The sequence below is a fragment of the Panulirus ornatus genome, chromosome 4 (genome assembly GCF_036320965.1).
Source record: "Panulirus ornatus isolate Po-2019 chromosome 4, ASM3632096v1, whole genome shotgun sequence".
Lineage (NCBI taxonomy): Eukaryota > Metazoa > Arthropoda > Malacostraca > Decapoda > Palinuridae > Panulirus > Panulirus ornatus.
Window position 1 is genome coordinate 74,600,676 of NC_092227.1, and position 27,958 is coordinate 74,628,633.

Genomic DNA, 27,958 nt, shown 5'->3' on the forward strand with positions numbered 1-27,958 from the left:
ATAAAATTAAAATAAAAATTATTTTGTAATCAAGCGCTTTAATTTTAGAAATGCAGTCTTTTGACACGTATCCTTATGACCATTTTGAATTCCCATTTTCCCCAGTTTTTTCTTTAAAAATCTGAGGAAGTTGAAAATCGGGAGGAAAATATTATCCTATATTAGCTTGGTTTTTCTTATTTTTTGAAAAAATAGATTTTCCTGAAGTTTTCAGCATGATGTTTTTACGTCTTGAATAAGATTTGTGGTAAAAACCTTAAAATTCGGTAATTGCGATAATTAGCATATTAATAAAATCCTAATTTTTTAAGTATGAATTAAGGCCTGATTTTACGAAATGCGTCTTTTAACTGATATCCTTATTCCCCATTAGAAAAACCCTATTCCCGATATTCATTAAAATCTGATGAAGTTGAAAATCTGAGCAAAGTATTATCCTAGGCTTGGATTTTTCTTGATTTTTTTGCAATCATAGATTTTTCTGAAAGTTTCAGCATGGATGGTTTTACGTCTGCTGATTAAGAATCTGTGGTCAAAACCTTAAAATTCGTGTAATTAGTCGAGTGATTAGCATAATATAATCCTAATTAATATTAAGTACGTAATTAAGCACCTAATTTTACGAAATGCAGTCTTTTGACACTATATCCGTAATCAACATATAGAATTCCACATATTTCCAGATTTTCTTTAAGATCTGAGGAAGGTGAAAATCTGAGCAAAATGTTATTCCTTGGATTTTTCTTGATTTTCTTTGAAAATTTTGATTTTCCTAAAATTGTCAGCATAGATGTTTTTAGTGTGCTGAATAAAAATTGTGGTCAAAACTTAAAATTGTGAATTAGTCGAGAATTTAGCATTTAATATAATTATTAAACTAATGTATGTAATTAAGCGTAATTTTATGAAATGCAGTTTTGATCGATTTTCTTAATCCCTTGGGGAATTTCATATTCCAGATTTTCATTAAAATCTGAAGTTGAAAATCTAAGCAAAATTTTTTTCTTGTTTTTTTTTAAAAAGATAGATTTTCCTAAAGTTTTCGCTAGCCCTTTTTACGTCTGCTGAATAAGTATGTGGTCAAAACCTTAAATCCGTGAAATTTAAAACGAGTAATTAGCTTTATAACCCTAATTAATATTAAGTATGTAATTGAGCGCCTGATTTTTCAAATGCATTTCTTTTGAACCGATACCCTTTAATGACCTATAGAATTTTCCACTATTCCAGATTTTATTAAAATTGGGGAAAGTTGAAATTTGAGGAAAATATTATCCCAGGCTATAGCCTTGGTTTTTTTCTTGATTTTTTTGAAAAAATAGTTTTTCCCTAAAGTTTTCGCATGATGTTTTTCGTCTGTGAATAAAAAATTGTGGTAAACCTTAAAATTCGTGTAATTGTCGAGTAAATAGCTTTTTAATATAATTATGATTAAAATAAAGTATGAAATTAAGCGTTTTTAATTTTACGAAATGCAGTCGTTTTCTCGATTTTCTTTAATCCCCATTAAAACCCCAATATTCCAGTTTTTCTTTAAAAATCTGAAGAAGTGATATAGCAAAATATTATCAAGGTATATACCCTGGATTTTTCTTGATTTTTTTGAAAAATAGTTTTCCTGAAGTTTTCAGGATAGTGTTTTTCGTCTACTGAATAAGAATCTGTGGTTGAACCTTAAAGATTCGTTAATTTTTTGAGTGTTAGCATATTAATTTTTTTTTTTTTTTTTTTTTTTATCTTTGTCGCTGTCCCCCGCGTTTGCGGGTAGCGCAAGGAAAACAGAAAAAAAGAAAGGGCCCCCCCAACCCCCCCCCCCCATACCAAATTCCTTTTACCACGCCCAAACAGCCTACATCCACACGGGCCCCCAGGGTTTCCCCCACGTTTCAATGCCTTATTCTCCCTTTTCACCTCCCCCTGTTACCCCAATCCCCAATTCTTTTTCCCTTTCCTCTTTCCCCCCCTCATTTGGCCCCTTCCCTTTCCACCCCCACTTTTCCCACCCCTTTTGGCCCCTTTTTCCTCGTTTTTCCCCCCCTTTCCCCCTTTTTCCCCCCCCCCATGTGCCCAAACCATTTCAAAACACCCTCTTTGCTCTCTCAACCAGTCTTTTTATTTCCAAAATCTCTCTTACCCTTACGTTACTTCTCGATCAAACCACCTTACACCACACATTTTCCTCAACATCCTTTTCCCAGCACATCCACCCTCCTGCGCAAAAACTCTACCCTAGCCCACGCCTCGAAACCCATACAACATTGTTGGCCACTTTTCCTTCAAACAAAACCCATTTTTTGCTTTCGAAATAATTTTTCTATTCCACACATTTTTCAAGGGTCCAAATTTTGCCCCCTCCCCACCTATGCCCTTTTTCCGTTTCCCCATGGTTCATCGTGCAGATATCCCAGATATCAAAAAAACCTTACTTCCTCCAGTTTTTCTCCATTCAAACTCACCTCCCAATTGACTTGCCCCTAAACCCCTACTGTACCTAATAACCTTGCTTTATTACATTTACTTTTAAACTTTCTTCTTCCACACACTTTCCCAAATCAGAAAGTTTGCAGTTTCTCACGGAATCAGCCACCAGCGTGTATCATCAGTGAACAAAACGGGACTCATTCCCAAGTCTCTCATCCCCAACAGATTCTATTTGCCCTCTTTCCAGGACTCTTGCATTTACCCCCCAACAACCCCATCCATAAAACAAATTAAAACAACCATGGGACATCACACACCCCTCCCAAAAACCCTACATTCACTGAGAACCAATCATTTTCCTCTTTTCCCTACAGTAAAACTGCCTTACATCCTCGATAAAAATTTTTCACTGCTTCTAACAACTTGCCTCCCACACCATTATTCTTAATCCCTTCCCACAGAGCATCTCTATCAATTTATCATATCCCTTCCCAGATCCCTAAATGCACATCAAATCCCTTTTTCTTTTCTAAAATATTTTTCACTACTTCTTCAAAGCAACACCTGATCCCCAAAATCCTCTACCCCTTCTGAAACCGCACTGCTCTTCCCCAAACTGATGCTTGTACATATTTAAAATAATTATACTTAATATTTAGTATGTAATTAAGCGCTTAATTTTTTCGAAAAGCGTCTTTTTACTCGATTCCTTAATTACATATAGAAAACCAATATTCCAAAATTTTTATTAAAATCTGAAGAAGTTGATAATCAGCAAAATATTTTCCACGGCTTATTAATAGCCCAGGTTTTTCTTGATTTTTTTGAAAAATAGTTTTTTTGAAGTTTTCAGCATAGATGTTTTTACTTCTGAATAAGAAATTTTTGGGCAAAACCTTAAAATTGTGTATTTGTCGAGTAATTGATATTAATATAATCCTAATTAATATTAAGTATGTAATTTTAAACGCCTGATTTTACGAAAAGCAGTCTTTTTAAATCGATATCCCTTTAAAACCATATAAATACCACTATTCCCGATTTTCATTAAAATCTGTGAAGTTGAAAATCTGATCAAATTATTTACCAGGCCTTGGATTTTTTTTGATTTTTTTGAAAAAAGATTTTTCTGAAAATTTCAGATGGGTGTTTTAGTTGCTGAATAAGAATCTGTGGTCAAAACCATAAATTCGTGTAATTAGTGGTAATTAGCATATTAATATAAAGGGTTAAAATAAAGTATGTAATTAAGCGCTTAATTTTACGAAATACAGTCTTTTGATTCGATATTTTAAACCTATAAATACACTATTCAATTTTCTTAAAAAACTGAAGAAATTGAAAATCAGCAAATTATTTTTCTTTATTTTTTTGAAAAAAAAAGATTTTCTTTAAGTTTTCGCATAGATCCTTTTACGTCTGAGGGTAAGAATCTATGGTCAAAACCTTAAAATTCGTGTAATTGACGGTAATTAGCAATAAAAATAATCCTAATTTTTTATTAAGTATGTTATTAAGCGCCTGATTTTTCGAATGCGTTTTTGAAAAATATCCTTAATGCCTATAGAATTCCACATATTCCCAGATTTTCATTAAAATCTGAGGAAGTTGAAAATTTGAGGAAAATATTATCCCAGGCTATAGCCTTGGATTTTTCTTGATTTTTTTGAAAAAATAGATTTTCCTGAAGTTTTCAGCATAGATGTTTTTACGTCTGCTGAATACGAATTTGTGGTCAGAACCTTAAAATTCGTGTAATTAGTCGAGTAAATAGCATATTAATATAATTATGATTAAAATAAAGTATGTAATTAAGCGCTTAATTTTACGAAATGCAGTCGTTTTACTCGATATTCTTAATCACCATATAGAATCCAACGTATTGCCAGATTTTCATTAAAATCTGAAGAAGTCGATAATCAGCAAAATATTATCCAAGGCTATATAGCCTAGGATTTTTCTTGATTTTTTTGAAAAATAGATTTTCCTGAAGTTTTCAGGATAGATGTTTTTACGTCTACTGAATAAGAATCTGTGGTCTGAACCTTAAGATTCGTGTAATTATTCGAGTGATTAGCATATTAATATTTTTTTTTTTTTTTTTTATACTTTGTCGCTGTCTCCCGCGTTTGCGAGGTAGCGCAAGGAAACAGACAAAAGAAATGGCCCAACCCCCCCCCCCCATACACATGTACATACACACGTCCACACACGCAAACATACATACCTACACAGCTTTCCATGGTTTACCCCAGACGCTTCACATGCCTTGATTCAATCCACTGACAGCACGTCAACCCCTGTATACCACATCGCTCCAATTCACTCTATTCCTTGCCCTCCTTTCACCCTCCTGCATGTTCAGGCCCCGATCACACAAAATCTTTTTCACTCCATCTTTCCACCTCCAATTTGGTCTCCCTCTTCTCCTCGTTCCCTCCAACTCCGACACATATATCCTCTTGGTCAATCTTTCCTCACTCATTCTCTCCATGTGCCCAAACCATTTCAAAACACCCTCTTCTGCTCTCTCAACCACGCTCTTTTTATTTCCACACATCTCTCTTACCCTTACGTTACTTACTCGATCAAACCACCTTACACCACACATTTTCCTCAAACATCTCATTTCCAGCACATCCATCCTCCTGCGCACAACTCTATCCATAGCCCACGCCTCGCAACCATACAACATTGTTGGAGCCACTATTCCTTCAAACATACCCATTTTTGCTTTCCGAGATAATGTTCTCGACTTCCACACATTTTTCAAGGCTCCCAAAATTTTCGCCCCCTCCCCCACCCTATGATCCACTTCCGCTTCCATGGTTCCATCCGCTGACAGATCCACTCCCAGATATCTAAAACACTTCACTTCCTCCAGTTTTTCTCCATTCAAACTCACCTCCCAATTGACTTGACCCTCAACCCTACTGTACCTAATAACCTTGCTCTTATTCACATTTACTCTTAACTTTCTTCTTCCACACACTTTACCAAACTCAGTCACCAGCTTCTGCAGTTTCTCACATGAATCAGCCACCAGCGCTGTATCATCAGTGAACAACAACTGACTCACTTCCCAAGCTCTCTCATCCCCAACAGACTTCATACTTGCCCCTCTTTCCAGGACTCTTGCATTTACCTCCCTAACAACCCCATCCATAAACAAATTAAACAACCATGGAGACATCACACACCCCTGCCGCAAACCTACATTCACTGAGAACCAATCACTTTCCTCTCTTCCTACACGTACACATGCCTTACATCCTCGATAAAAACTTTTCACTGCTTCTAACAACTTGCCTCCCACACCATATATTCTTAATACCTTCCACAGAGCATCTCTATCAACTCTATCATATGCCTTCTCCAGATCCATAAATGCTACATACAAATCCCTTTGCTTTTCTAAGTATTTCTCACATACATTCTTCAAAGCAAACACCTGATCCACACATCCTCTACCACTTCTGAAACCGCACTGCTCTTCCCCAATCTGATGCTCTGTACATATTAATATAATTATACTTAATATTTAGTATGTAATTAAGCGCTTAATTTTACGAAATGCAGTCTTTTTACTCGATTCCTTAATCACCATATAGAATACCACATATTCCAAGATTTTCATTAAAATCTGAAGAAGTTGATAATCAGCAAAATATTATCCACGGCTCTATATACTATAGCCTAGGATTTTTCTTGATTTTTTTGAAAAATAGTTTTTCCTGAAGTTTTCAGCATAGATGTTTTTACGTCTGCTGAATAAGAATTTGTGGTCAGAACCTTAAAATTCGTGTATTTAGTCGAGTAATTAGCATATTAATATAATCCTAATCAATATTAAGTATGTAATTAAGCGCCTGATTTTACGAAATGCAGTCTTTTAACTCGATATCCTTAATCACCATATAGAATACCACATATTCCCAGATTTTCATTAAAATCTGATGAAGTTGAAAATCTGATCAAATTATTATACCAGGCCTTGGATTTTTCTTGATTTTTTTGAAAACATAGATTTTTCTGAAAATTTCAGTATGGATGCTTTTACGTCTGCTGAATAAGAATCTGTGGTCAAAACCATAAACTTCGTGTAATTAGTCGAGTAATTAGCATATTAATATAATGATTAAAATAAAGTATGTAATTAAGCGCTTAATTTTACGAAATACAGTCTTTTGATTCGATATTCTTAATCATCATATATAATACGACGTATTGCCAGATTTTCATTAAAATCTGAAGAAGTTGAAAATCAGCAAATTATTTTTCTTGATTTTTTTGAAAAGATAGATTTTCTTGAAGTTTTCAGCATAGATCCTTTTACGTCTGATGAATAAGAATCTATGGTCAAAACCTTAAACTTCGTGTAATTAGACGAGTAATTAGCATGATAATATAATCCTAATTAATATTAAGTATGTTATTAAGCGCCTGATTTTTCGAAATGCAGTCTTTTGAAACGATATCCTTAATGACCATATAGAATTCCACATAGTTCCAGATTTTCATTAAAATCTGAGGAAGTTGAAAATCTGAGGAAAATATTATCCCAGGCTATAGCCTTGGATTTTTTCTTGATTTTTTTGAAAAAATAGATTTTCCTAAAGTTTTCAGCATAGATGTTTTTACATCTGCTGAATAAGAATTTGTGGTCAGAACCTTAAAATTCGTGTAATTAGTCGAGTAAATAGCATATTAATATAATTATGATTAAAATAAAGTATGTAATTAAGCGCTTAATTTTACGAAATGCAGTCTTTTTACTCGATATTCTTAATCACCATATAGAGTACGACTTATTGCCAGATTTTCATTAAAATCTGAAGAAGTTGAAAATCAGCAAAATATTATCCAATGCTATATTGCCTAGGATTTTTCTTGATTTTTTTGAAAAATAGATTTTCCTGAAGTTTTCAGGATAGATGTTTTAACGTCTACTGAATAAGAATCTGTGGTCTGAACCTTAAGATTCGTGTAATTATTCGAGTGATTAGCATAATGTAATTATACCTAATTGGGAGGTGAGTTTGAATGGAGAAAAACTGGAGGAAGTGAAGTGTTTTAGATATCTGGGAGTGGATCTGGCAGCGGATGGAACCATAGAAGCGGAAGTGTATCATAGGGTGGGGGAGGGGGCGAAAATTCTGGGAGCCTTGAAGAATGTGTGGAAGTCGAGAACATTATCTCGGAAAGCAAAAATGGGTTTGTTTGAAGTAATAGTGGTTCCAACAATGTTGTATGGTTGCGAGGCGTGGACTATGGATAGAGTTGTGCGCAGGAGGATGGATGTGCTGGAAATGAGATGTTTGAGGACAATGTGTGGTGTGAGGTGGTTTGATTGAGTAAGTAACGTAAGGGTAAGAGGGATGTGTGGAAATAAAAAGAGCGTGGTTGAGAGAGCAGAAGAGGGTGTTTTGAAATGGTTTGGTCACATGGAGAGAATGAGTGAGGAAAGATTGACCAAGAGGATATATGTGTCGGAGGTGGAGGGAACGAGGAGAAGAGGGAGACCAAATTGGAGGTGGAAAGATGGAGTGAAAAAGATTTTGTGTGATCGGGGCCTGAACATGCAGGAGGGTGAAAGGAGGGCAAAGAATAGAGTGAATTGGAGCGATGTGGTATACCGGGGTTGACGTGCTGTCAGTGGATTGAATCAAGGTATGTGTATAGGGGTGGGTTGGGCCATTTCTTTCGTCTGTTTCCTTGCGCTACCTCGCAAACGCGGGAGACAGCGACAAAGCAAAAAAAAAAAAAAAAACCTAATATTAAGTATGTAATTAAGCGCGTAATTTTATGAAATGCAGTCTTTTTACTCGATATCCTTAATCACCATATAGAATACCACATATTCTCAGATTTTCATTAAAATCTGAAGAAGTTGAAACTCAGAGCAAAGTATTATCCTAGGCTATATAGCCTTGGATTTTTCTTGATTTTTTTGAAAAAATAGATTTTCCTGACCTTTTCAGCATAGATGTTTTTAGGTGTGCTGAATAAGAATCTCTGTTCAAAACCTTAAACTTCGTGGAATTAGTCGATTGATTAGCATATTAATATAATTATTATTAAGATAAAGTATGTCATTATGCGCTTAATTTTACGAAATGCAGTCTTTTGACTCGACATTCTTAATCAACATATATAATACGACATATTGCCAGATTTTCATTAAAATCTGAAGAATTTGAAAATCTGAGCAAAATATTTTTCTTGATTTTTTTGAAAAGATAGATTTTCCTGACGATGCTTTTTCGTATGCTGAATAAGAATCTCTGGTCAAAACCTTAAAGTTCGTGTAATTAGTCGAGTAATTAGCATATTCATATAATCCTAATTAATATTATGTAATTAAGCGCCTGATTTTACGAAATGCAGTCGTTTAACTCGATATCCTTAATCACCATATAGAATACCACATATTGCCAGATTTTCATTAAAATCTGATGAAGTTGAAAATCTGATGAAAATATTATTGGATTTTTCTTGATTTTTTTTTTTAAATATATTTTCCTAAAATTGTCAGCATAGATGTTTTTATGTGTGCTGAATAAGAATCTGTGTTCAAAACCTTAAAATTCGTGTAATTAGTCGAGTAATTAGCATATTAATATAATTATGATTAAAATAAAGTATGTAATTAAGCGCTTAATTTTACGAAATGCAGTCTTTTGACTCGATATTCTTAATCACCATATATGATACGACGTATTGCCAGATTTTCATTAAAATCTGAAGAAGTTGAAAATCAGCAAAATATTGTTCTTGATTTTTTTGAAAAGATAGATTTTCCTGAAGTTTTCAGCATAGATGCTTTTATTTGTGCTGAATAAGAATCTATGGTCAAAACCTTAAAATTCGTGTAATTAGTCGAGTAATTAGCATATTGATATAATCTTAATTAATGTTAAGTATGTGATTAAGCGCCTGATTTTACGAAATTCAGTCTTTTAACACGATATCCTTAATCACCATATAGAATACCACATATTCCCAGATTTTCATTAAAATCTGATGAAGTTGAAAATCTGATCAAATTGTTATCCCAGGCTTGGATTTTTCTTGTTTTTTTTTTTTAAATATAGATTTTTCTGAAAATTTCAACATGGATGCTTTTACGTCTGCTGAATAAGAATCTGTGGTCAAAACCTTAAAATTCGTGTAATTATTCGAGTAATTAGCATATTGATATAATTATAATGAAAATTATTTATGTAATTAAGCGCTTAATTTTACGAAATGCAGTCTTCTGTCACAATATCCTTAATGACCATATAGAATTCCACTTATTCCCAGATTTTCATTAAAATCTGAGGAAGTTGAAAATCTGAGGAAAATATCCAAGGCTATAGCCTTGGATTTTTCTTTATTTTTTTGAAAAAATAGTTTTTCCTGAAGTATTCAGCATAGATGTTTTTACGTCTGCTGAATAAGAATTTGTGGTCATATCCTTAAAATTCGTGTAATTAGTCGATTAATTAGCATATTAATATAATTACGATTAAAATAAAGTATGTGATTAAGCGCTTAATTTTACGAAATGCCATCTTTTGACTCGATATTCTTAATCACCATATAGAGTACGACGTGTTGCTAGATTTTCATTAAAATCTGAAGAAGTTGAAAAGCAGCAAAATATATCCAAGGCTAGGATTTTTCTTGAATTTTTTGAAAAATAGATTTTCCTGAAGTTTTCAGCATAGATGTTTTTACGTCTGCTGAATAAGAATCTGTGGTCAGAACCTTAAAATTTGTGTAATTAGTCGAGTAATTAACATTGATATAATTATAATTAATATTAAGTATGTAATTAAGCGCCTGATTTTATGAAATGCAGTCTTTTAACTCGATATCTTTAATCACCAAATAGAATACGACATTTTCCCAGATTTTCATTAAAATCTTATGAATTTGAAAATCTGAGCTTTGGATTTTTCTTGATTTTTTTTGAAAACATAGATTTTCCGAAAATTTCAGCATGGATGCTTTTACGTCTGCTGAAGGAGAATCTGTGGTCAAAACCTTAAAATTCGTGTAATTAGTTGAGTAATTAGCATATTAGTATAATCCTAAGTAATATTAAGTATGTAATTAAGCGCCTAATATTACGAAATGCAGTCTTTTGACACTATATCCTTAATCACCATATATAGTACGACGTATTGCCAGAATTTCATTAGAATCTGAAGAAGTTGAAAATCTGAGGAAAATATTATCCAAGGCTAGGATTTCTTTTTTTTGATTTTTATGAGCAAATATGTTTTCCTGAACATTTCAGCATAGATGCTTTTACGTCTGCTGAATACGAATCTGTAGTCAAAACCTTGAAATTCATGTAATTAGTCGAGTAAATCGCATATTAATGTAATTATAACTAATGATAAGTATGTAATTAAGCGCTTAATTTTGCGAGATGCAATATTTTGACTCGATATCCTTAATCACCATATAGAATTCCACATATTCACAGATTTTCATTAAAATCTGAAGAAGTTGAAAATCTGAGCAAAATATTATCTAATTTTGAAAATATAAATTTTCCTGAAGTTTTCAACATAGTTTTTTTTTTTTTTTTTTTTATACTTTGTCGCTGTCTCCCGCGTTTGCGAGGTAGCGCAAGGAAACAGACGAAAGAAATGGCCCCCCCCCCATACGCATGTACATACACACGTCCACACACGCAAATATACATACCTACACAGCTTTCCATGGTTTACCCCTGACGCTTCACATGCCTTGATTCAATCCACTGACAGCACGTCAACCCCTGTATACCACATCGCTCCAATTCACTCTATTCCTTGCCCTCCTTTCACCCTCCTGCATGTTCAGGCCCCGATCACACAAAATCTTTTTCACTCCATCTTTCCACCTCCAATTTGGTCTCCCTCTTCTCCTCGTTCCCTCCACCTCCGACACATATATCCTCTTGGTCAATCTTTCCTCACTCATTCTCTCCATGTGCCCAAACCATTTCAAAACACCCTCTTCTGCTCTCTCAACCATGCTCTTTTTATTTCCACACATCTCTCTTACCCTTACGTTACTTACTCGATCAAACCACCTCACACCACACATTGTCCTCAAACATCTCATTTCCAGCACATCCATCCTCCTGCGCACAACTCTATCCATAGCCCACGCCTCGCAACCATACAGCATTGTTGGAACCACTATTCCTTCAAACATACCCATTTTTGCTTTCCGAGATAATGTTCTCGACTTCCACACATTTTTCAAGGCTCCCAAAATTTTCGCCCCCTCCCCCACCCTATGATCCACTTCCGCTTCCATGGTTCCATCCGCTGACAGATCCACTCCCAGATATCTAAAACACTTCACTTCCTCCAGTTTTTCTCCATTCAAACTCACCTCCCAATTGACTTGACCCTCAACCCTACTGTACCTAATAACCTTGCTCTTATTCACATTTACTCTTAACTTTCTTCTTCCACACACTTTACCAAACTCAGTCACCAGCTTCTGCAGTTTCTCACATGAATCAGCCACCAGCGCTGTATCATCAGCGAACAACAACTGACTCACTTCCCAAGCTCTCTCATCCCCAACAGACTTCATACTTGCCCCTCTTTCCAGGACTCTTGCATTTACCTCCCTAACAACCCCATCCATAAACAAATTAAACAACCATGGAGACATCACACACCCCTGCCGCAAACCTACATTCACTGAGAACCAATCACTTTCCTCTCTTCCTACACGTTTTTTACGTCTGCTAAATAAGAATCTGTGGTCAGAACCTTATAATTCGTGTAATTAGTCGAGTAATTAGCATGTTAATATAATTATACTTACTATTAAGTATGTAATTAAGCTCTTAATTTTAGGAAATGCAGTCTTTTGACACGATATCCTTAATCACCATATAGAATTCCACATATTCCCATATTTTCATTAAAATCGGAAGAAGTTGAAAATCTGAGCAAAATGATATCCAAGGCCTTGGATTTTTCTTGATTTTTTTGAAAAAAATTTTCCTGCAAATTTCAGCATAGATGGGTTTACGTCTGCTGAATACGAATCTGTGGTGAAAACCTTTAAATTCGTGTAATTAGTCGAGTAATTTGCATAATGATAGTTATAATTAATGTTAAGTATGTAATTAAGCGGTTACTTTTACGAAATGCAGTCTTTTGACTCGATATCCTTAATCACCATATAGAGTACGACATATTCCCAGATTTTCATTAAAATCTGAAGAAAATGAAAATCTGAGCAGAATGTTATCCAAGGCTTGGATTTTTCTTGATTTTTTTTAAAACATAGATTTTTCTGTAAATTTCAGAGTAGATGCCTTTACATATGCTGAATAAGAATCTGTGGTGAAAACCTTAAAATTCGTGTAATTAGTCGAGTAACTAGCATATTGATATAATTATAATTAATATTAAGTATGTAATTAAGCGCTTAATTTTACGAAATGCAGTGTTTTGACTCGATATCTTTAATCATCCTATAGAATTCGACATATTCCCAGATTTTCATTAAAATCTGAAGAATTTGAAAATCTGATTTTTGAGAAAATAGATTTCCCTGAAGTTTTTAGCATAGATGTTTTTACGTCTGCTGAATAAGAATCTGTGGTCAAAACCTTAAAATTCGCGTAATTAGTCGAGTAATTAGCATATCAATATAATCGTAATTAATATTAAGTATTTAATTAAGCACTTAATTTTACGAAATACAGTCTTTTCACAGGATATCTTTAATCACCTTACAGAATTCCACATATTCCCAGATTATCATTAAAATCTGAGGAAGTTGAAAATCTGAGCCTTGGATTTTTCTTGATTTTTATGAAAAAATTGATTTTCCTGAAATTTTCAGCATAGATTATTTTACATCTGTTGAATACGAATCTGTGGTCAAAACCTTAAAATTGATATATTTAGTCGAGTAATTAGCATATTAATATAATTATAATTGATATTAAGTATGTAATTAAGCGCTTAGTTTTACGAAATGCAGTCTTTTGACTCGATTCCTTAATCACCATATAGAATACCACACATTCTCAGATTTTCATTAAAATCTGAACAAAATATTATCCAAGGCTATAGCCTCGGATTTTTCTTGATTTTTTTTTAAGATTTTCCTCAAGTTTTCAGCATAGTTGTTTTTACGTCTGCTGAATAAGAAGCTGTGGTCAAAACCTTAAAATTCGTGTAATTAGTCGAGTGATTAGCATATTAATATCATAATTAATATTAAGTATGTAATTAAGCGCTTAATTTTACGAAATGCAGTCTTTTGACACGATATCCTTAATCACCAATTTAATTCCACATATTTCCAGATTTTCATTAAAATCTGAAGAAGTTGAAAATCTGAGCAAAATATTATCCTAGATTGGATTTTTCTTGATTTTTTTTGAAAAAATAGGTTTTACTGAAAATTTCAGAATAGATGCTTTTACGTCTGCTGAATACGAATCTGTGGTCAAAACCTTAAAATTCGTGTAATGAGTCGAGTAATTAGCATATTAATATAATTATAATAATGTTATGTAATTAAGTCCTTAATTTTATGAAATGCAGTATTTTGACTCGATATCCTTAATCATCATATAGAATACGATATATTCCCAGATTTTCAGTAAAATCTGAGGAAGTTGAAAATCTGAGCAAAATATTATCCTAGGATTTTTCTTGATTTTTTTTTTGAAACAATAGATTTTCCTAAAATTTTCAGCATAGATGTTTTTACGGGTGCTGAATAAGAATCTGTGGTCAAAACTTTAAAATTCGTGTAATTAGTCGAGTAATTAGCATATTAATATAATTATAGTTATCTGTAGAAGCCATATGTCAGAGTTGATAGAGATGCTCTGTGGAAGGTATTAAGAATATATGGTGTCGGAGGCAAGTTGTTAGAAGCAGTGAAAAGTTTTTATGGAGGATGTAAGGCATGTGTACATATAGGAAGAGAGGAAAGTGATTGGTTCTCAGTGAATGTAGGTTTGCTGCAAGGGTGTGTGGTGTCTCCTTGGTTGTTTAATTTGTTTATGGATGGTTCTGTTAGGGAGGTGAATGCAAGAGTTTTGGAAAGAGGGGCAAGTTTGCAGTCTGTTGTGGATGAGAGAGCTTGGGAAGTGAGTCAGTTGTTGTTCGCTGATGATACAGCGCTGGTGGCTGATTCGTGTGAGAAACTGCAGAAGCTGGTGACTGAGTTTGGTAAAGTGTGTGAAAGAAGAAAGCTGAGAGTAAATATGAATAAGAGCAAGGTTATTAGGTACAGTAGGGTTGAGGGACAAGTCAACTGGGAGGTAAGTTTGAATGGAGAAAAACTGGAGGAAGTGAAGTGTTTTAGATATCTGGGAGTGGATTTTGGCGACGGGAATGAATAAAGGCAGCAAGTATGAATTATGTACATGTGTGTATATGTATATATATGTATATATGTTTTGAGATGCTTCATTCAGTTATTTAAACCTTTGGTACAGCACCCAACATTTGTTTTGAATGTAAAAATCAAGCCAACATCTGTATTTCTTTCATCCATAGATTTGTTTTATCATTGATTGACTTCCCAAAGCCATTGATTGCTGTTGTGAATGGCCATGCAGTGGGCATTGGAGTTACAATGTTGGGACTCTGCGATATTGTATATGCTTCAGACAAGGTATGCTATAACACCTCAACACATTTAGTCTCTTGAGATGTATGGTTATTTCTTAATGATGATGTACCATTCCCTCTACCTCCAAAGGACAACCAAATAATGCAGTAACATCCAGAGAGGGAAATTAATTTTATGACAATTTGATATTATTTGAGGGCTATTTGAAATATTATTCAGGCCATTTTTATAAAATTTGTTTCCTTATAGTTTCATAGCCTATAAAATGTTTTGTCAAGGTCTTATTAAATTAACACTTCCTGGGAGTGCAGGGTCACACTTCAGTTGCTAAAGAATTTCCAAAAATCACCTTCTCATTTTTGTAATGTAAATGAACTACTTGTGACTGACCATCTTGGTTTGTGAAGTCACAGATTTCTCCTTAGGTTTGTAAGACCATATAATGCCATTTCCCCTTGAGAAGGGATGAAACATTTGTACTTTAGATATGTAACATAGTTTAAGATCAAAAAGATTTCTGATGTTGAAAGTGTCTTATTTTTTTTATTTTATACTTGATCACTGTTTCATGCATCTGTAAGGTAGTGCCAGGAGACAGACATAGAAAGACCCATCCACTCTTATACACACATGTATGCATACATGCATACATACATGCTGGTGACTGAGTTTGGTAAAGTGTGTGAAAGAAGAAAGTTAAGAGCAAATGTGAATAAGAGCAAGGTTATTAGGTACAGTAGGGTTGAGGGTCAAGTCAATTGGGAGGTGAGTTTGAATGGAGAAAAACTGGAGGAAGTGAAGTGTTTTAGATATCTGGGAGTGGATCTGGCAGCGGATGGAACCATGGAAGCGGAAGTGGATCATAGGGTGGAGGAGGGGGTGAAAATTCTGGGAGCCTTGAAGAATGTGTGGAAGTCGAGAACATTATCTCGGAAAGCAAAAATGGGTATGTTTGAAGGAATAGTGGTTCCAACAATGTTGTATGGTTGCGAGGCATGGGCTATGGATAGAGTTGTGCGCAGGAGGATGGATGTGCTGGAAATGAGATGTTTGAGGACAATGTGTGGTGTGAGGTGGTTTGATCGAGTAAGTAACGTAAGGGTAAGAGAGATGTGTGGAAATAAAAAGAGCGTGGTTGAGAGAGCAGAAGAGGGTGTTTTGAAATGGTTCGGGCACATGGAGAGAATGAGTGAGGAAAGATTGACCAAGAGAATATATGTGTCGGAGGTGGAGGGAACGAGGAGAAGAGGGAGACCAAATTGGAGGTGGAAAGATGGAGTGAAAAAGATTTTGTGTGATCGGGGCCTGAACATGCAGGAGGGTGAAAGGAGGGCAAGGAATAGAGTGAATTGGAGCGATGTGGTATACCGGGGTTGACGTGCTGTCAGTGGATTGAATCAAGGCATGTGAAGCGTCTGGGGTAAACCATGGAAAGCTGTGTGGTATGTATATTTGTGTGTGTGGACGTATGTATATACATGTGTATGGGGGTGGGTTGGGCCATTTCTTTGGTCTGTTTCCTTGCGCTACCTCGCAAACGCGGGAGACAGCGACAAAGCAAAAAAAAAAATATATATATATATATATATATATATATATATATATATATATATAGTTTTTGACAAGAAAATAGTGAAGTTGGAGAAAAATGTAGCTTAGACATTGAAGCTTATTGATACAGTGGTGAAATTGATGAGAACTGCTATTGACGTTTGTGTGAATAAATTGTACATTTCCTTTTCCATAGCCAGAGGTTGAACCATTATGTGACATTCATTTTTTTTCATTCATTTCAAGCTAAAAGTTTGTTTTCTAAATTGTTTCTTACATTTTTCATATGTATATATATGTATGTGTGTGTGTGTGTGTGTGTATGTGCGTATGTGTGTGTTGTGTGTGTGTGTGTATATGTATATATATATGTATATTATCCCTGGGGATAGGGGTGAAAGAATACTTCCCACGTATTCCTCGCGTGTCGTAGAAAGCGACTAGAGGGGACGGGAGCGGGGGGCCGGAAATCCTCCCCTCCTTGTATTAACTTTCTAAAATGGGAAACAGAAGAAGGAGTCACGCGGGGAGTGATCATCCTCCTCGAAGGCTCAGAGTGGGGTGCCTAAATGTGTGTGGATGTAACCAAGATGTGAAAAAAGGAGAGATAGGTAGTATGTTTGAGGAAAGGAACCTGGATGTTTTGGCTCTGAGTGAAACGAAGCTCAAGGGTAAAGGGGAAGAGTGGTTTGGAAATGTCTGGGGAGTGAAGTCAGGGGTTAGTGAGAGGACAAGAGCAAGGGAAGGAGTAGCAATACTCCTGAAACAGGAGTTGTGGGAGTATGTGATAGAATGTAAGAAAGTAAATTCTCGATTAATATGGGTAAAATTGAAAGTTGATGGAGAGAGGTGGGTGATTATTGGTGCATATGCACCTGGGCATGAGAAGAAAGATCATGAGAGGCAAGTGTTTTGGGAGCAGCTGAATGAGTGTGTTAGCGGTTTTGATGCACGAGACCGGGTTATAGTGATGGGTGATTTGAATGCAAAGGTGAGTAATGTGGCAGTTGAGGGAATAATTGGTATGCATGGGGTGTTCAGTGTTGTAAATGGAAATGGTGAAGAGCTTGTAGATTTATGTGCTGAAAAAGGACTGATGATTGGGAATACCTGGTTTAAAAAGCGAGATATACATAAGTATACTTATGTAAGTAGGAGAGATGGCCAGAGAGCGTTATTGGATTACGTGTTAATTGACAGGCGTGCGAAAGAGAGACTTTTGGATGTTAATGTGCTGAGAGGTGCAACTGGAGGGATGTCTGATCATTATCTTGTGGAGGCTAAGGTGAAGATTAGTATGGGTTTTCAGAAAAGAGGAGTGAATGTTGGGGTGAAGAAGGTGGTGAGAGTAAGTGAGCTTGGGAAGGAGACCTGTGTGGGGAAGTACCAGGAGAGACTGTGTACAGAATGGAAAAAGGTGAGAACAATGGAAGTAAGGGGAGTGGGGGAGGAATGGGATGTATTTAGGGAATCAGTGATGGATTGCGCAAAAGATGCTTGTGGCATGAGAAGAGTGGGAGGTGGGCTGTTTAGAAAGGGTAGTGAGTGGTGGGATGAAGAAGTAAGAGTATTAGTGAAAGAGAAGAGAGAGGCATTTGGACGATTTTTGCAGGGAAAAAATGCAATTGAGTGGGAGAAGTATAAAAGAAAGAGACAGGAGGTCAAGAGAAAGGTGCAAGAGGTGAAAAAAAGGGCAAATGAGAGTTGGGGTGAGAGACTATCAGTAAATTTTAGGGAGAATAAAAAGATGTTCTGGAAGGAGGTAAATAGGGTGCGTAAGACAAGGGAGCAAATGGGAACTTCAGTGAAGGGCGTAAATGGGGAGGTGATAACAAGTAGTGGTGATGTGAGAAGGAGATGGAATGAGTATTTTGAAGGTTTGTTGAATGTGTCTGATGACAGAGTGGCAGATATAGGGTGTTTTGGTCGAGGTGGTGTGCAAAGTGAGAGGGTTAGGGAAAATGATTTGGTAAACAGAGAAGAGGTAGTAAAAGCTTTGCGGAAGATGAAAGCCGGCAAGGCAGCAGGTTTGGATGGTATTGCAGTGGAATTTATTAAAAAAGTTATGACTCATGGTGAGGTGCCTGAGGATTGGCGGAATGCGTGCATAGTGCCATTGTATAAAGGCAAAGGGGATAAGAGTGAGTGCTCAAATTACAGAGGTATAAGTTTGTTGAGTATTCCTGGCAAATTATATGGGAGGGTATTGATTGAGAGGGTGAAGGCATGTACAGAGCATCAGATTGGGGAAGAGCAGTGTGGTTTCAGAAGTGGTAGAGGATGTGTGGATCAGGTGTTTGCTTTGAAGAATGTATGTGAGAAATACTTAGAAAAGCAAATGGATTTGTATGTAGCATTTATGGATCTGGAGAAGGCATATGATAGAGTTGATAGAGATGCTCTGTGGAAGGTATTAAGAATATATGGTGTGGGTGGCAAGTTGTTAGAAGCAGTGAAAAGTTTTTATCGAGGATGTAAGGCATGTGTACGTGTAGGAAGAGAGGAAAGTGATTGGTTCTCAGTGAATGTAGGTTTGCGGCAGGGGTGTGTGATGTCTCCATGGTTGTTTAATTTGTTTATGGATGGGGTTGTTAGGGAGGTGAATGCAAGAGTTTTGGAAAGAGGGGCAAGTATGAAGTCTGTTGGGGATGAGAGAGCTTGGGAAGTGAGTCAGTTGTTGTTCGCTGATGATACAGCGCTGGTGGCTGATTCATGTGAGAAACTGCAGAAGCTGGTGACTGAGTTTGGTAAAGTGTGTGAAAGAAGAAAGTTAAGAGTAAATGTGAATAAGAGCAAGGTTATTAAGTACAGTAGGGTTGAGGGTCAAGGCAACTGGGAGGTAAGGTTGATTGGAGAAAAACTGGAGGAAGTAAAGTGTTTTAGGTATCTGGGAGTGGATCTGGCAGCGGATGGAACTATGGAAGCGGAAGTGAATCATAGGGTGGGGGAGGGGGCGAAAATCCTGGGAGCCTTGAAGAATGTGTGGAAGTCGAGAACATTATCTCGGAAAGCAAAAATGGGTATGTTTGAAGGAATAGTGGTTCCAACAATGTTGTATGGTTGCGAGGCGTGGGCTAGGGATAGAGTTGTGCACAGGAGGGTGGATGTGCTGGAAATGAGATGTTTGAGGACAATGTGTGGTGTGAGGTGGTTTGATCGAGTAAGTAATGTAAGGGTAAGAGAGATGTGTGGAAATAAAAAGAGCGTGGTTGAGAGAGCAGAAGAGGGTGTTTTGAAATGGTTTGGGCACATGGAGAGAATGAGTGAGGAAAGATTGACCAAGAGGATATATGTGTCAGAGGTGGAGGGAACGAGGAGAAGTGGGAGACCAAATTGGAGGTGGAAAGATGGAGTGAAAAAGATTTTGTGTGATCGGGGCCTGAACATGCAGGAGGGTGAAAGGAGGGCAAGGAATAGAGTGAATTGGATCGATGTGGTATACCGGGGTTGACGTGCTGTCAGTGGATTGAATCAGGGCATGTGAAGCGTCTGGGGTAAACCATGGAAAGTTGTGTGGGGCCTGGATGTGGAAAGGGAGCTGTGGTTTCGGGCATTATTGCGTGACAGCTGGAGACTGAGTGTGAACGAATGGGGCTTTTGTTGTCTTTTCCTAGTGCTACCTCGCACACATGAGGGGGAGGGGGATGGTATTCCATGTGTGGCGAGGTGGTGATGGGAATGAATAGGGGCAGACAGTGTGAATTGTGTGCATGGGTATATATGTATGTGTCTGTGTGTGTATATATGTGTACATTGAGATGTATAGGTATGTATATTTGCGTGTGTGGGCATGTGTGTGTGTACATTGTGTATGGGGGTGGGTTGGGTCATTTCTTTCCTCTGTTTCCTTGCGCTACCTCGCAAACGCGGGAGACAGCGACAAAGGAAAAAAAAAAAATATATATATATGTGGCTGAGAGATTGACTTGAGGAGGCAGAAGTGATATTGTGACAGTGATTGTGTCAGCGTCGCGTCGCCTCGCCGCAGTGTATCGAGACAGACTTCCCCAGAACTTTTAAAGGGGAAGTAAATGTTTATAGTTGTGTTAATGGAGTGATAGTTTTCATGCGTGGTGTTTTTGACAAGAAAATAGTGAAGTTGGAGAAAAATGTAGCTTAGACATTGAAGCTTATTGATACAGTGGTGAAATTGATGAGAACTGCTATTGACGTTTGTGTGAATAAATTGTACATTTCCTTTTCCATAGCCAGAGGTTGAACCATTATGTGACATTCATTTTTTTCATTCATTTCAAGCTAAAAGTTTGTTTTCTAAATTGTTTCTTACATTTTTCATATGTATATATATGTATGTGTGTGTGTGTGTGTGTATGTGCGTATGTGTGTGTATGTGTGTGTGTGTGTATATGTATATATATATGTATATTATCCCTGGGGATAGGGGTGAAAGAATACTTCCCACGTATTCCTCGCGTGTCGTAGAAAGCGACTAGAGGGGACGGGAGCGGGGGGCCGGAAATCCTCCCCTCCTTGTATTAACTTTCTAAAATGGGAAACAGAAGAAGGAGTCACGCGGGGAGTGATCATCCTCCTCGAAGGCTCAGAGTGGGGTGCCTAAATGTGTGTGGATGTAACCAAGATGTGAAAAAAGGAGAGATAGGTAGTATGTTTGAGGAAAGGAACCTGGATGTTTTGGCTCTGAGTGAAACGAAGCTCAAGGGTAAAGGGGAAGAGTGGTTTGGAAATGTCTGGGGAGTGAAGTCAGGGGTTAGTGAGAGGACAAGAGCAAGGGAAGGAGTAGCAATACTCCTGAAACAGGAGTTGTGGGAGTATGTGATAGAATGTAAGAAAGTAAATTCTCGATTAATATGGGTAAAATTGAAAGTTGATGGAGAGAGGTGGGTGATTATTGGTGCATATGCACCTGGGCATGAGAAGAAAGATCATGAGAGGCAAGTGTTTTGGGAGCAGCTGAATGAGTGTGTTAGCGGTTTTGATGCACGAGACCGGGTTATAGTGATGGGTGATTTGAATGCAAAGGTGAGTAATGTGGCAGTTGAGGGAATAATTGGTATGCATGGGGTGTTCAGTGTTGTAAATGGAAATGGTGAAGAGCTTGTAGATTTATGTGCTGAAAAAGGACTGATGATTGGGAATACCTGGTTTAAAAAGCGAGATATACATAAGTATACTTATGTAAGTAGGAGAGATGGCCAGAGAGCGTTATTGGATTACGTGTTAATTGACAGGCGTGCGAAAGAGAGACTTTTGGATGTTAATGTGCTGAGAGGTGCAACTGGAGGGATGTCTGATCATTATCTTGTGGAGGCTAAGGTGAAGATTAGTATGGGTTTTCAGAAAAGAGGAGTGAATGTTGGGGTGAAGAAGGTGGTGAGAGTAAGTGAGCTTGGGAAGGAGACCTGTGTGGGGAAGTACCAGGAGAGACTGTGTACAGAATGGAAAAAGGTGAGAACAATGGAAGTAAGGGGAGTGGGGGAGGAATGGGATGTATTTAGGGAATCAGTGATGGATTGCGCAAAAGATGCTTGTGGCATGAGAAGAGTGGGAGGTGGGCTGTTTAGAAAGGGTAGTGAGTGGTGGGATGAAGAAGTAAGAGTATTAGTGAAAGAGAAGAGAGAGGCATTTGGACGATTTTTGCAGGGAAAAAATGCAATTGAGTGGGAGATGTATAAAAGAAAGAGACAGGAGGTCAAGAGAAAGGTGCAAGAGGTGAAAAAAAGGGCAAATGAGAGTTGGGGAGAGAGACTATCAGTAAATTTTAGGGAGAATAAAAAGATGTTCTGGAAGGAGGTAAATAGGGTGCGTAAGACAAGGGAGCAAATGGGAACTTCAGTGAAGGGCGTAAATGGGGAGGTGATAACAAGTAGCGGTGATGTGAGAAGGAGATGGAATGAGTATTTTGAAGGTTTGTTGAATGTGTCTGATGACAGAGTGGCAGATATAGGGTGTTTTGGTCGAGGTGGTGTGCAAAGTGAGAGGGTTAGGGAAAATGATTTGGTAAACAGAGAAGAGGTAGTAAAAGCTTTGCGGAAGATGAAAGCCGGCAAGGCAGCAGGTTTGGATGGTATTGCAGTGGAATTTATTAAAAAAAGGGGGTGACTGTATTGTTGACTGGTTGGTAAGGTTATGTAATGTATGTATGACTCATGGTGAGGTGCCTGAGGATTGGCGGAATGCGTGCATAGTGCCATTGTACAAAGGCAAAGGGGATAAGAGTGAGTGCTCAAATTACAGAGGTATAAGTTTGTTGAGTATTCCTGGTAAATTATATGGGAGGGTATTGATTGAGAGGGTGAAGGCATGTATAGAGCATCAGATTGGGGAAGAGCAGTGCGGTTTCAGAAGTGGTAGAGGATGTGTGGATCAGGTGTTTGCTTTGAAGAATGTATGTGAGAAATACTTAGAAAAGCAAATGGATTTGTATGTAGCATTTATGGATCTGGAGAAGGCATATGATAGAGTTGATAGAGATGCTCTGTGGAAGGTATTAAGAATATATGGTGTGGGAGGCAAGTTGTTAGAAGCAGTGAAAAGTTTTTATCGAGGATGTAAGGCATGTGTACGTGTAGGAAGAGAGGAAAGTGATTGGTTCTCAGTGAATGTAGGTTTGCGGCAGGGGTGTGTGATGTCTCCATGGTTGTTTAATTTGTTTATGGATGGGGTTGTTAGGGAGGTAAATGCAAGAGTCCTGGAAAGAGGGGCAAGTATGAAGTCTGTTGGGGATGAGAGAGCTTGGGAAGTGAGTCAGTTGTTGTTCGCTGATGATACAGCGCTGGTGGCTGATTCATGTGAGAAACTGCAGAAGCTGGTGACTGAGTTTGGTAAAGTGTGTGGAAGAAGAAAGTTAAGAGTAAATGTGAATAAGAGCAAGGTTATTAGGTACAGTAGGGGTGAGGGTCAAGTCAATTGGGAGGTGAGTTTGAATGGAGAAAAACTGGAGGAAGTGAAGTGTTTTAGATATCTGGGAGTGGATCTGTCAGCGGATGGAACCATGGAAGCGGAAGTGGATCATAGGGTGGGGGAGGGGGCGAAAATTTTGGGAGCCTTGAAAAATGTGTGGAAGTCGAGAACATTATCTCGGAAAGCAAAAATGGGTATGTTTGAAGGAATAGTGGTTCCAACAATGTTGTATGGTTGCGAGGCGTGGGCTATGGATAGAGATGTGCGCAGGAGGATGGATGTGCTGGAAATGAGATGTTTGAGGAAAATGTGTGGTGTGAGGTGGTTTGATCGAGTAAGTAACGTAAGGGTAAGAGAGATGTGTGGAAATAAAAAGAGCGTGGTTGAGAGAGCAGAAGAGGGTGTTTTGAAATGGTTTGGGCACATGGAGAGAATGAGTGAGGAAAGATTGACCAAGAGGATATATGTGTCGGAGGTGGAGGGAACGAGGAGAAGAGGGAGACCAAATTGGAGGTGGAAAGATGGAGTGAAAAAGATTTTGTGTGATCGGGGCCTGAACATGCAGGAGGGTGAAAGGAGGGCAAGGAATAGAGTGAATTGGAGCGATGTGGTATACAGGGGTTGACGTGTTGTCAGTGGATTGAATCAAGGCATGTGAAGCGTCTGGGGTAAACCATGGAAAGCTGTGTAGGTATATATATTTGCGTGTGTGGACGTGTGTATGTACATGTGTATGGGGGGGGGGTTGGGCCATTTCTTTCGTCTGTTTCCTTGCGCTACCTCGCAAACGCGGGAGACAGCGACAAAGTATAAAAAAAAAAAAAAAAAAATATATATATATATATATATATATATATATATATATATATATATATATATATATATGTGTGTGTGTGTGTGTGTGTGGTGTGGGGTGGTTTGATTGAGTAAGTAATAATTGGGTAAGAGAGATGTGTGGTAATAAAAAGAGTGTGGTTGAGAGAGCAGAAGAGGGTGTTTTGAAGTGGTATGGTGTCATGGAGAGAATGAGTGAGGAAAGATTGACAAAGAGGATATATGTGTCAGAGGTGGAGGGAACGAGGAGAAGTGGGAGACCAAATTGGAGGTGGAAGGATGGAGTGAAAAAGATTTTGAGTGATCGGGGCCTGAACATGAAGGAGGGTGAAAGGCGTGCAAGGAATAGAGTGAATTGGAATGATGTGGTATACCGGGGCCAATGTTCTGTCAATGGATTGAACCAGGGCATGTGAAGCGTCTGGGGTAAACCATGGAAAGCTCTGTGGTGCCTGGATGTGGAAAGGGAGCTGTGGTTTCGGTGCATTATTGCATGACAGCTAGAGACTGAGTGTGTATGAATGGGGCCTTTGTTGTCTTTACCTAGCACTACCTCGCACACATGAGGGGGGAGGGGGTTGTTATTACATGTGTGGCGAGGTGGCGATGGGAATGAATAAGTGCAGACTATGAATTATGTACACGTGTATATATGTATATGTCTGTGTGTGTATGTACATGTATGCGTTGAGATGTATAGGTATGTATATTGTGTGTGTGGACGTGTATGGAGAGAATGAGTGAGGAAAGATTGACCAAGAGGATATATGTGTCAGAGGTGGAGGGAACGAGGAGAAGCGGGAGACCAAATAGGATAGGGGGATAGGGGAGAAAGAATACTTCCCACGCATTCCTCACGTGTCGTAGAAGGCGACTAAAGGGGACAGGAGCGGGGGGCCAGAAACCCTCTCCTCCTTATATTTTAACTTTCTAAAAGGGGAAACAGAAGAAGGAGTCATGCGGGGAGTGCTCATCCTCCTCGAAGGCTCAGATTGGGGTGTCTAAATGTGTGTGGATGTAACCAAGATGAGAAAAAAGGAGAGATAGGTAGTATGTTTGAGGAAAGGAACCTGGATGTTTTTGCTCTGAGTGAAACGAAGCTCAAGGGTAAAGGGGAAGATTGGTTTGGGAATGTCTTGGGAGTAAAGTCAGGGGTTAGTGAGAGGACAAGAGCAAGGGAAGGAGTAGCACTACTCCTGAAACAGGAGTTGTGGGAGTATGTGATAGAGTGTAAGAAAGTAAATTCTAGATTGATATGAGTAAAACTGAAAGTTGATGGAGAGAGATGGGTGATTATTGGTGCATATGCACCTGGGCATGAGAAGAAAGATCATGAGAGGCAAGTGTTTTGGGAGCAGCTGAATGAGTATGTTAGTGGTTTTGATGCACAAGATTGGGTTATAGTGATGGGTGATTTGAATGCAAAGGTGGGTAATGTGGCAGTTGAGGGAATAATTGGTATACATGGAGTGTTCAGTGTTGTAAATGGAAATGGTGAAGAGCTTGTAGATTTATGTGCTGAAAAAGGGCTGGTGATTGGGAATACCTGGTTTAAAAAGTGAGATATACATAAGTATACGTATGTAAGTAGGAGAGATGGCCAGAGAGCGTTATTGGATTACGTGTTAATTGATAGGCACACAAAAGAGAGACTTTTGGATGTTAATGTGCTGAGAGTTGCAACTGGAGGGATGTCTGATCATTATCTCGTGGAGGCGAAGGTGAAGATTTGTATGGGCTTTCAGAAAAGAAGAGAGAATGTTGGGGTGAAGAGAGTGGTGAGAGTAAGTGAGCTTGGGAAGGAGACTTGTGTGAGGAAGTACCAGGAGAGACTGAGTACAGAATGGAAAAAGGTGAGAACAAAAGAGGTAAGGGAAGTGGGGGAGGAATGGGATGTATTTAGGGAAGCAGTGATGGCCTAGCGCAAAAGATGCTTGTGGCATGAGAAGAGTGGGAGGTGGGTTGATTAGAAAGGGTAGTGAGTGGTGGGATGAAGAAGTAAGATTATTAGTGAAAGAGAAGAGAGAGGCATTTGGACAATTTTTGCAGGGAAAAAATGCAAATGACTGGGAGATGTATAACAGAAAGAGACAGGAGGTCAAGAGAAAGGTGCAAGAGGTGAAAAAGAGAGCAAATGAGAGTTGGGGCGAGAGAGTATCACTAAATTTTAGGGAGAATAAATAGATGTTTTGGAAGGAGGTAAATAAAGTGCGTAAGACAAGGGAGCAAATGGGAACTTCAGTGAAGGGGGCTAATGGGGAGGTGATAACAAGTAGTGGTGATGTGAGAAGGAGATGGAGTGAGTATTTTGAAGGTTTGTTGAATGTGTTTGATGATAGAGTGGCAGATATAGGGTGTTTTGGTCGAGGTGGTATGCAAAGTGAGAGGGTTAGGGAAAATGATTTGGTAAACAGAGAAGAGGTGGGTGACTGTATTGTTGACTGGTTGGTAAGGTTATTTGACGTATGTATGATTCATGGTGAGGTGCCTGAGGATTGGCGGAATGCTTGCATAGTGCCATTGTACAAAGGCAAAGGGGATAAGAGTGAGTGCTCAAATTACAGAGGTATAAGTTTGTTGAGTATTCTTGGTAAATTATATGGGAGGGTATTAATTGAGAGGGTGAAGGCATGTACAGAGCATCAGATTGGGGAAAAGCAGTGAGGTTTCAGAAGTGGTAGAGGATGTGTGGATCAGGTGTTTGCTTTGAAGAATGTATGTGAGAAATACTTAGAAAAGCAAATGGATTTGTATGTAGCATTTATGGATCTGGAGAAGGCATATGATAGAGTTGATAGAGATGCTCTGTGGAAGGTATTAAGGATATATGGTGTGGGAGGCAAGTTGTTAGAAGCTGTGAAAAGTTTTTCTCGAGGATGTAAGGCATGTGTACGTGTAGAAAGAGAGGAAAGTGATTGGTTCTCAGTGAATGTAGGTTTGCGGCAGGGGTGTCTGATGTCTCCATGGTTGTTTAATTTGTTTATGGATGGGGTTGTTAGGGAGGTGAATGCAAGAGTTTTGGAAAGAGGGGCAAGTATGCAGTCTGTTGTGGATGAGAGAGCTTGGGAAGTGAGTCGGTTGTTGTTCGCTGATGGTACAGCGCTGGTGGCTGATTCATGTGAGAAACTGCAGAAGCTGGTGACTGAGTTTGGTAAAGTGTTTGAAAGAAGAAAGTTAAGAGTAAAAGTGAATAAGAGCAAGGTTATTAGGTACAGTAGGGTTGAGGGTCAAGGCAACTGGGAGGTAAGTTTGAATGGAGAAAAACTGGAGGAATTAAAGTGTTTTAGATATCTGGGAGTGGATCTGGCAGCGGATGGAACCATGGAAGCGGAAGTGAATCATAGTGTGGGGGAGGGGGCGAAAATTGCGGGAGCCTTGAAGAATGTGTGGAAGTCGAGAACATTATCTCGGAAAGCAAAAATGGGTATGTTTGAAGGAATAGTGGTTCCAACAATGTTGTATGGTTGTGAGGCGTGGGCTATGGATAGAGTTGTGCGCAGGAGATGAGATGTTTGAGGACACTATGTGGTGTGAGGTGGTTTGATCGAGTAAGTAATGTAATGTGTGGAAATAAAAGGAGTGTGGTTGAGAGAGCAGAAGAGGGTGTTTTGAAATGGTTTAGTCACATGGAGAGAATGAGTGAGGAAAGATTGACCAAGAG

General features: G+C 38.1%; 1 protein-coding gene across 8 annotated transcripts in view; it reads left to right on the plus strand.

Moving 5' to 3' along the window:
* Window positions 1-27,958, plus strand: part of LOC139767500 (enoyl-CoA delta isomerase 2-like) — a 99,528-nt gene that overhangs the window by 47,214 nt on the left and 24,356 nt on the right. For all 8 annotated transcript variants that reach the window (XM_071696983.1, XM_071696928.1, XM_071696978.1 and 5 more), the window contains exon 6: window positions 14,955-15,072. In XM_071696983.1, coding sequence (XP_071553084.1) covers window positions 14,955-15,072 — 118 coding nt within the window. The remainder of the gene's footprint in view (window positions 1-14,954; window positions 15,073-27,958) is intronic.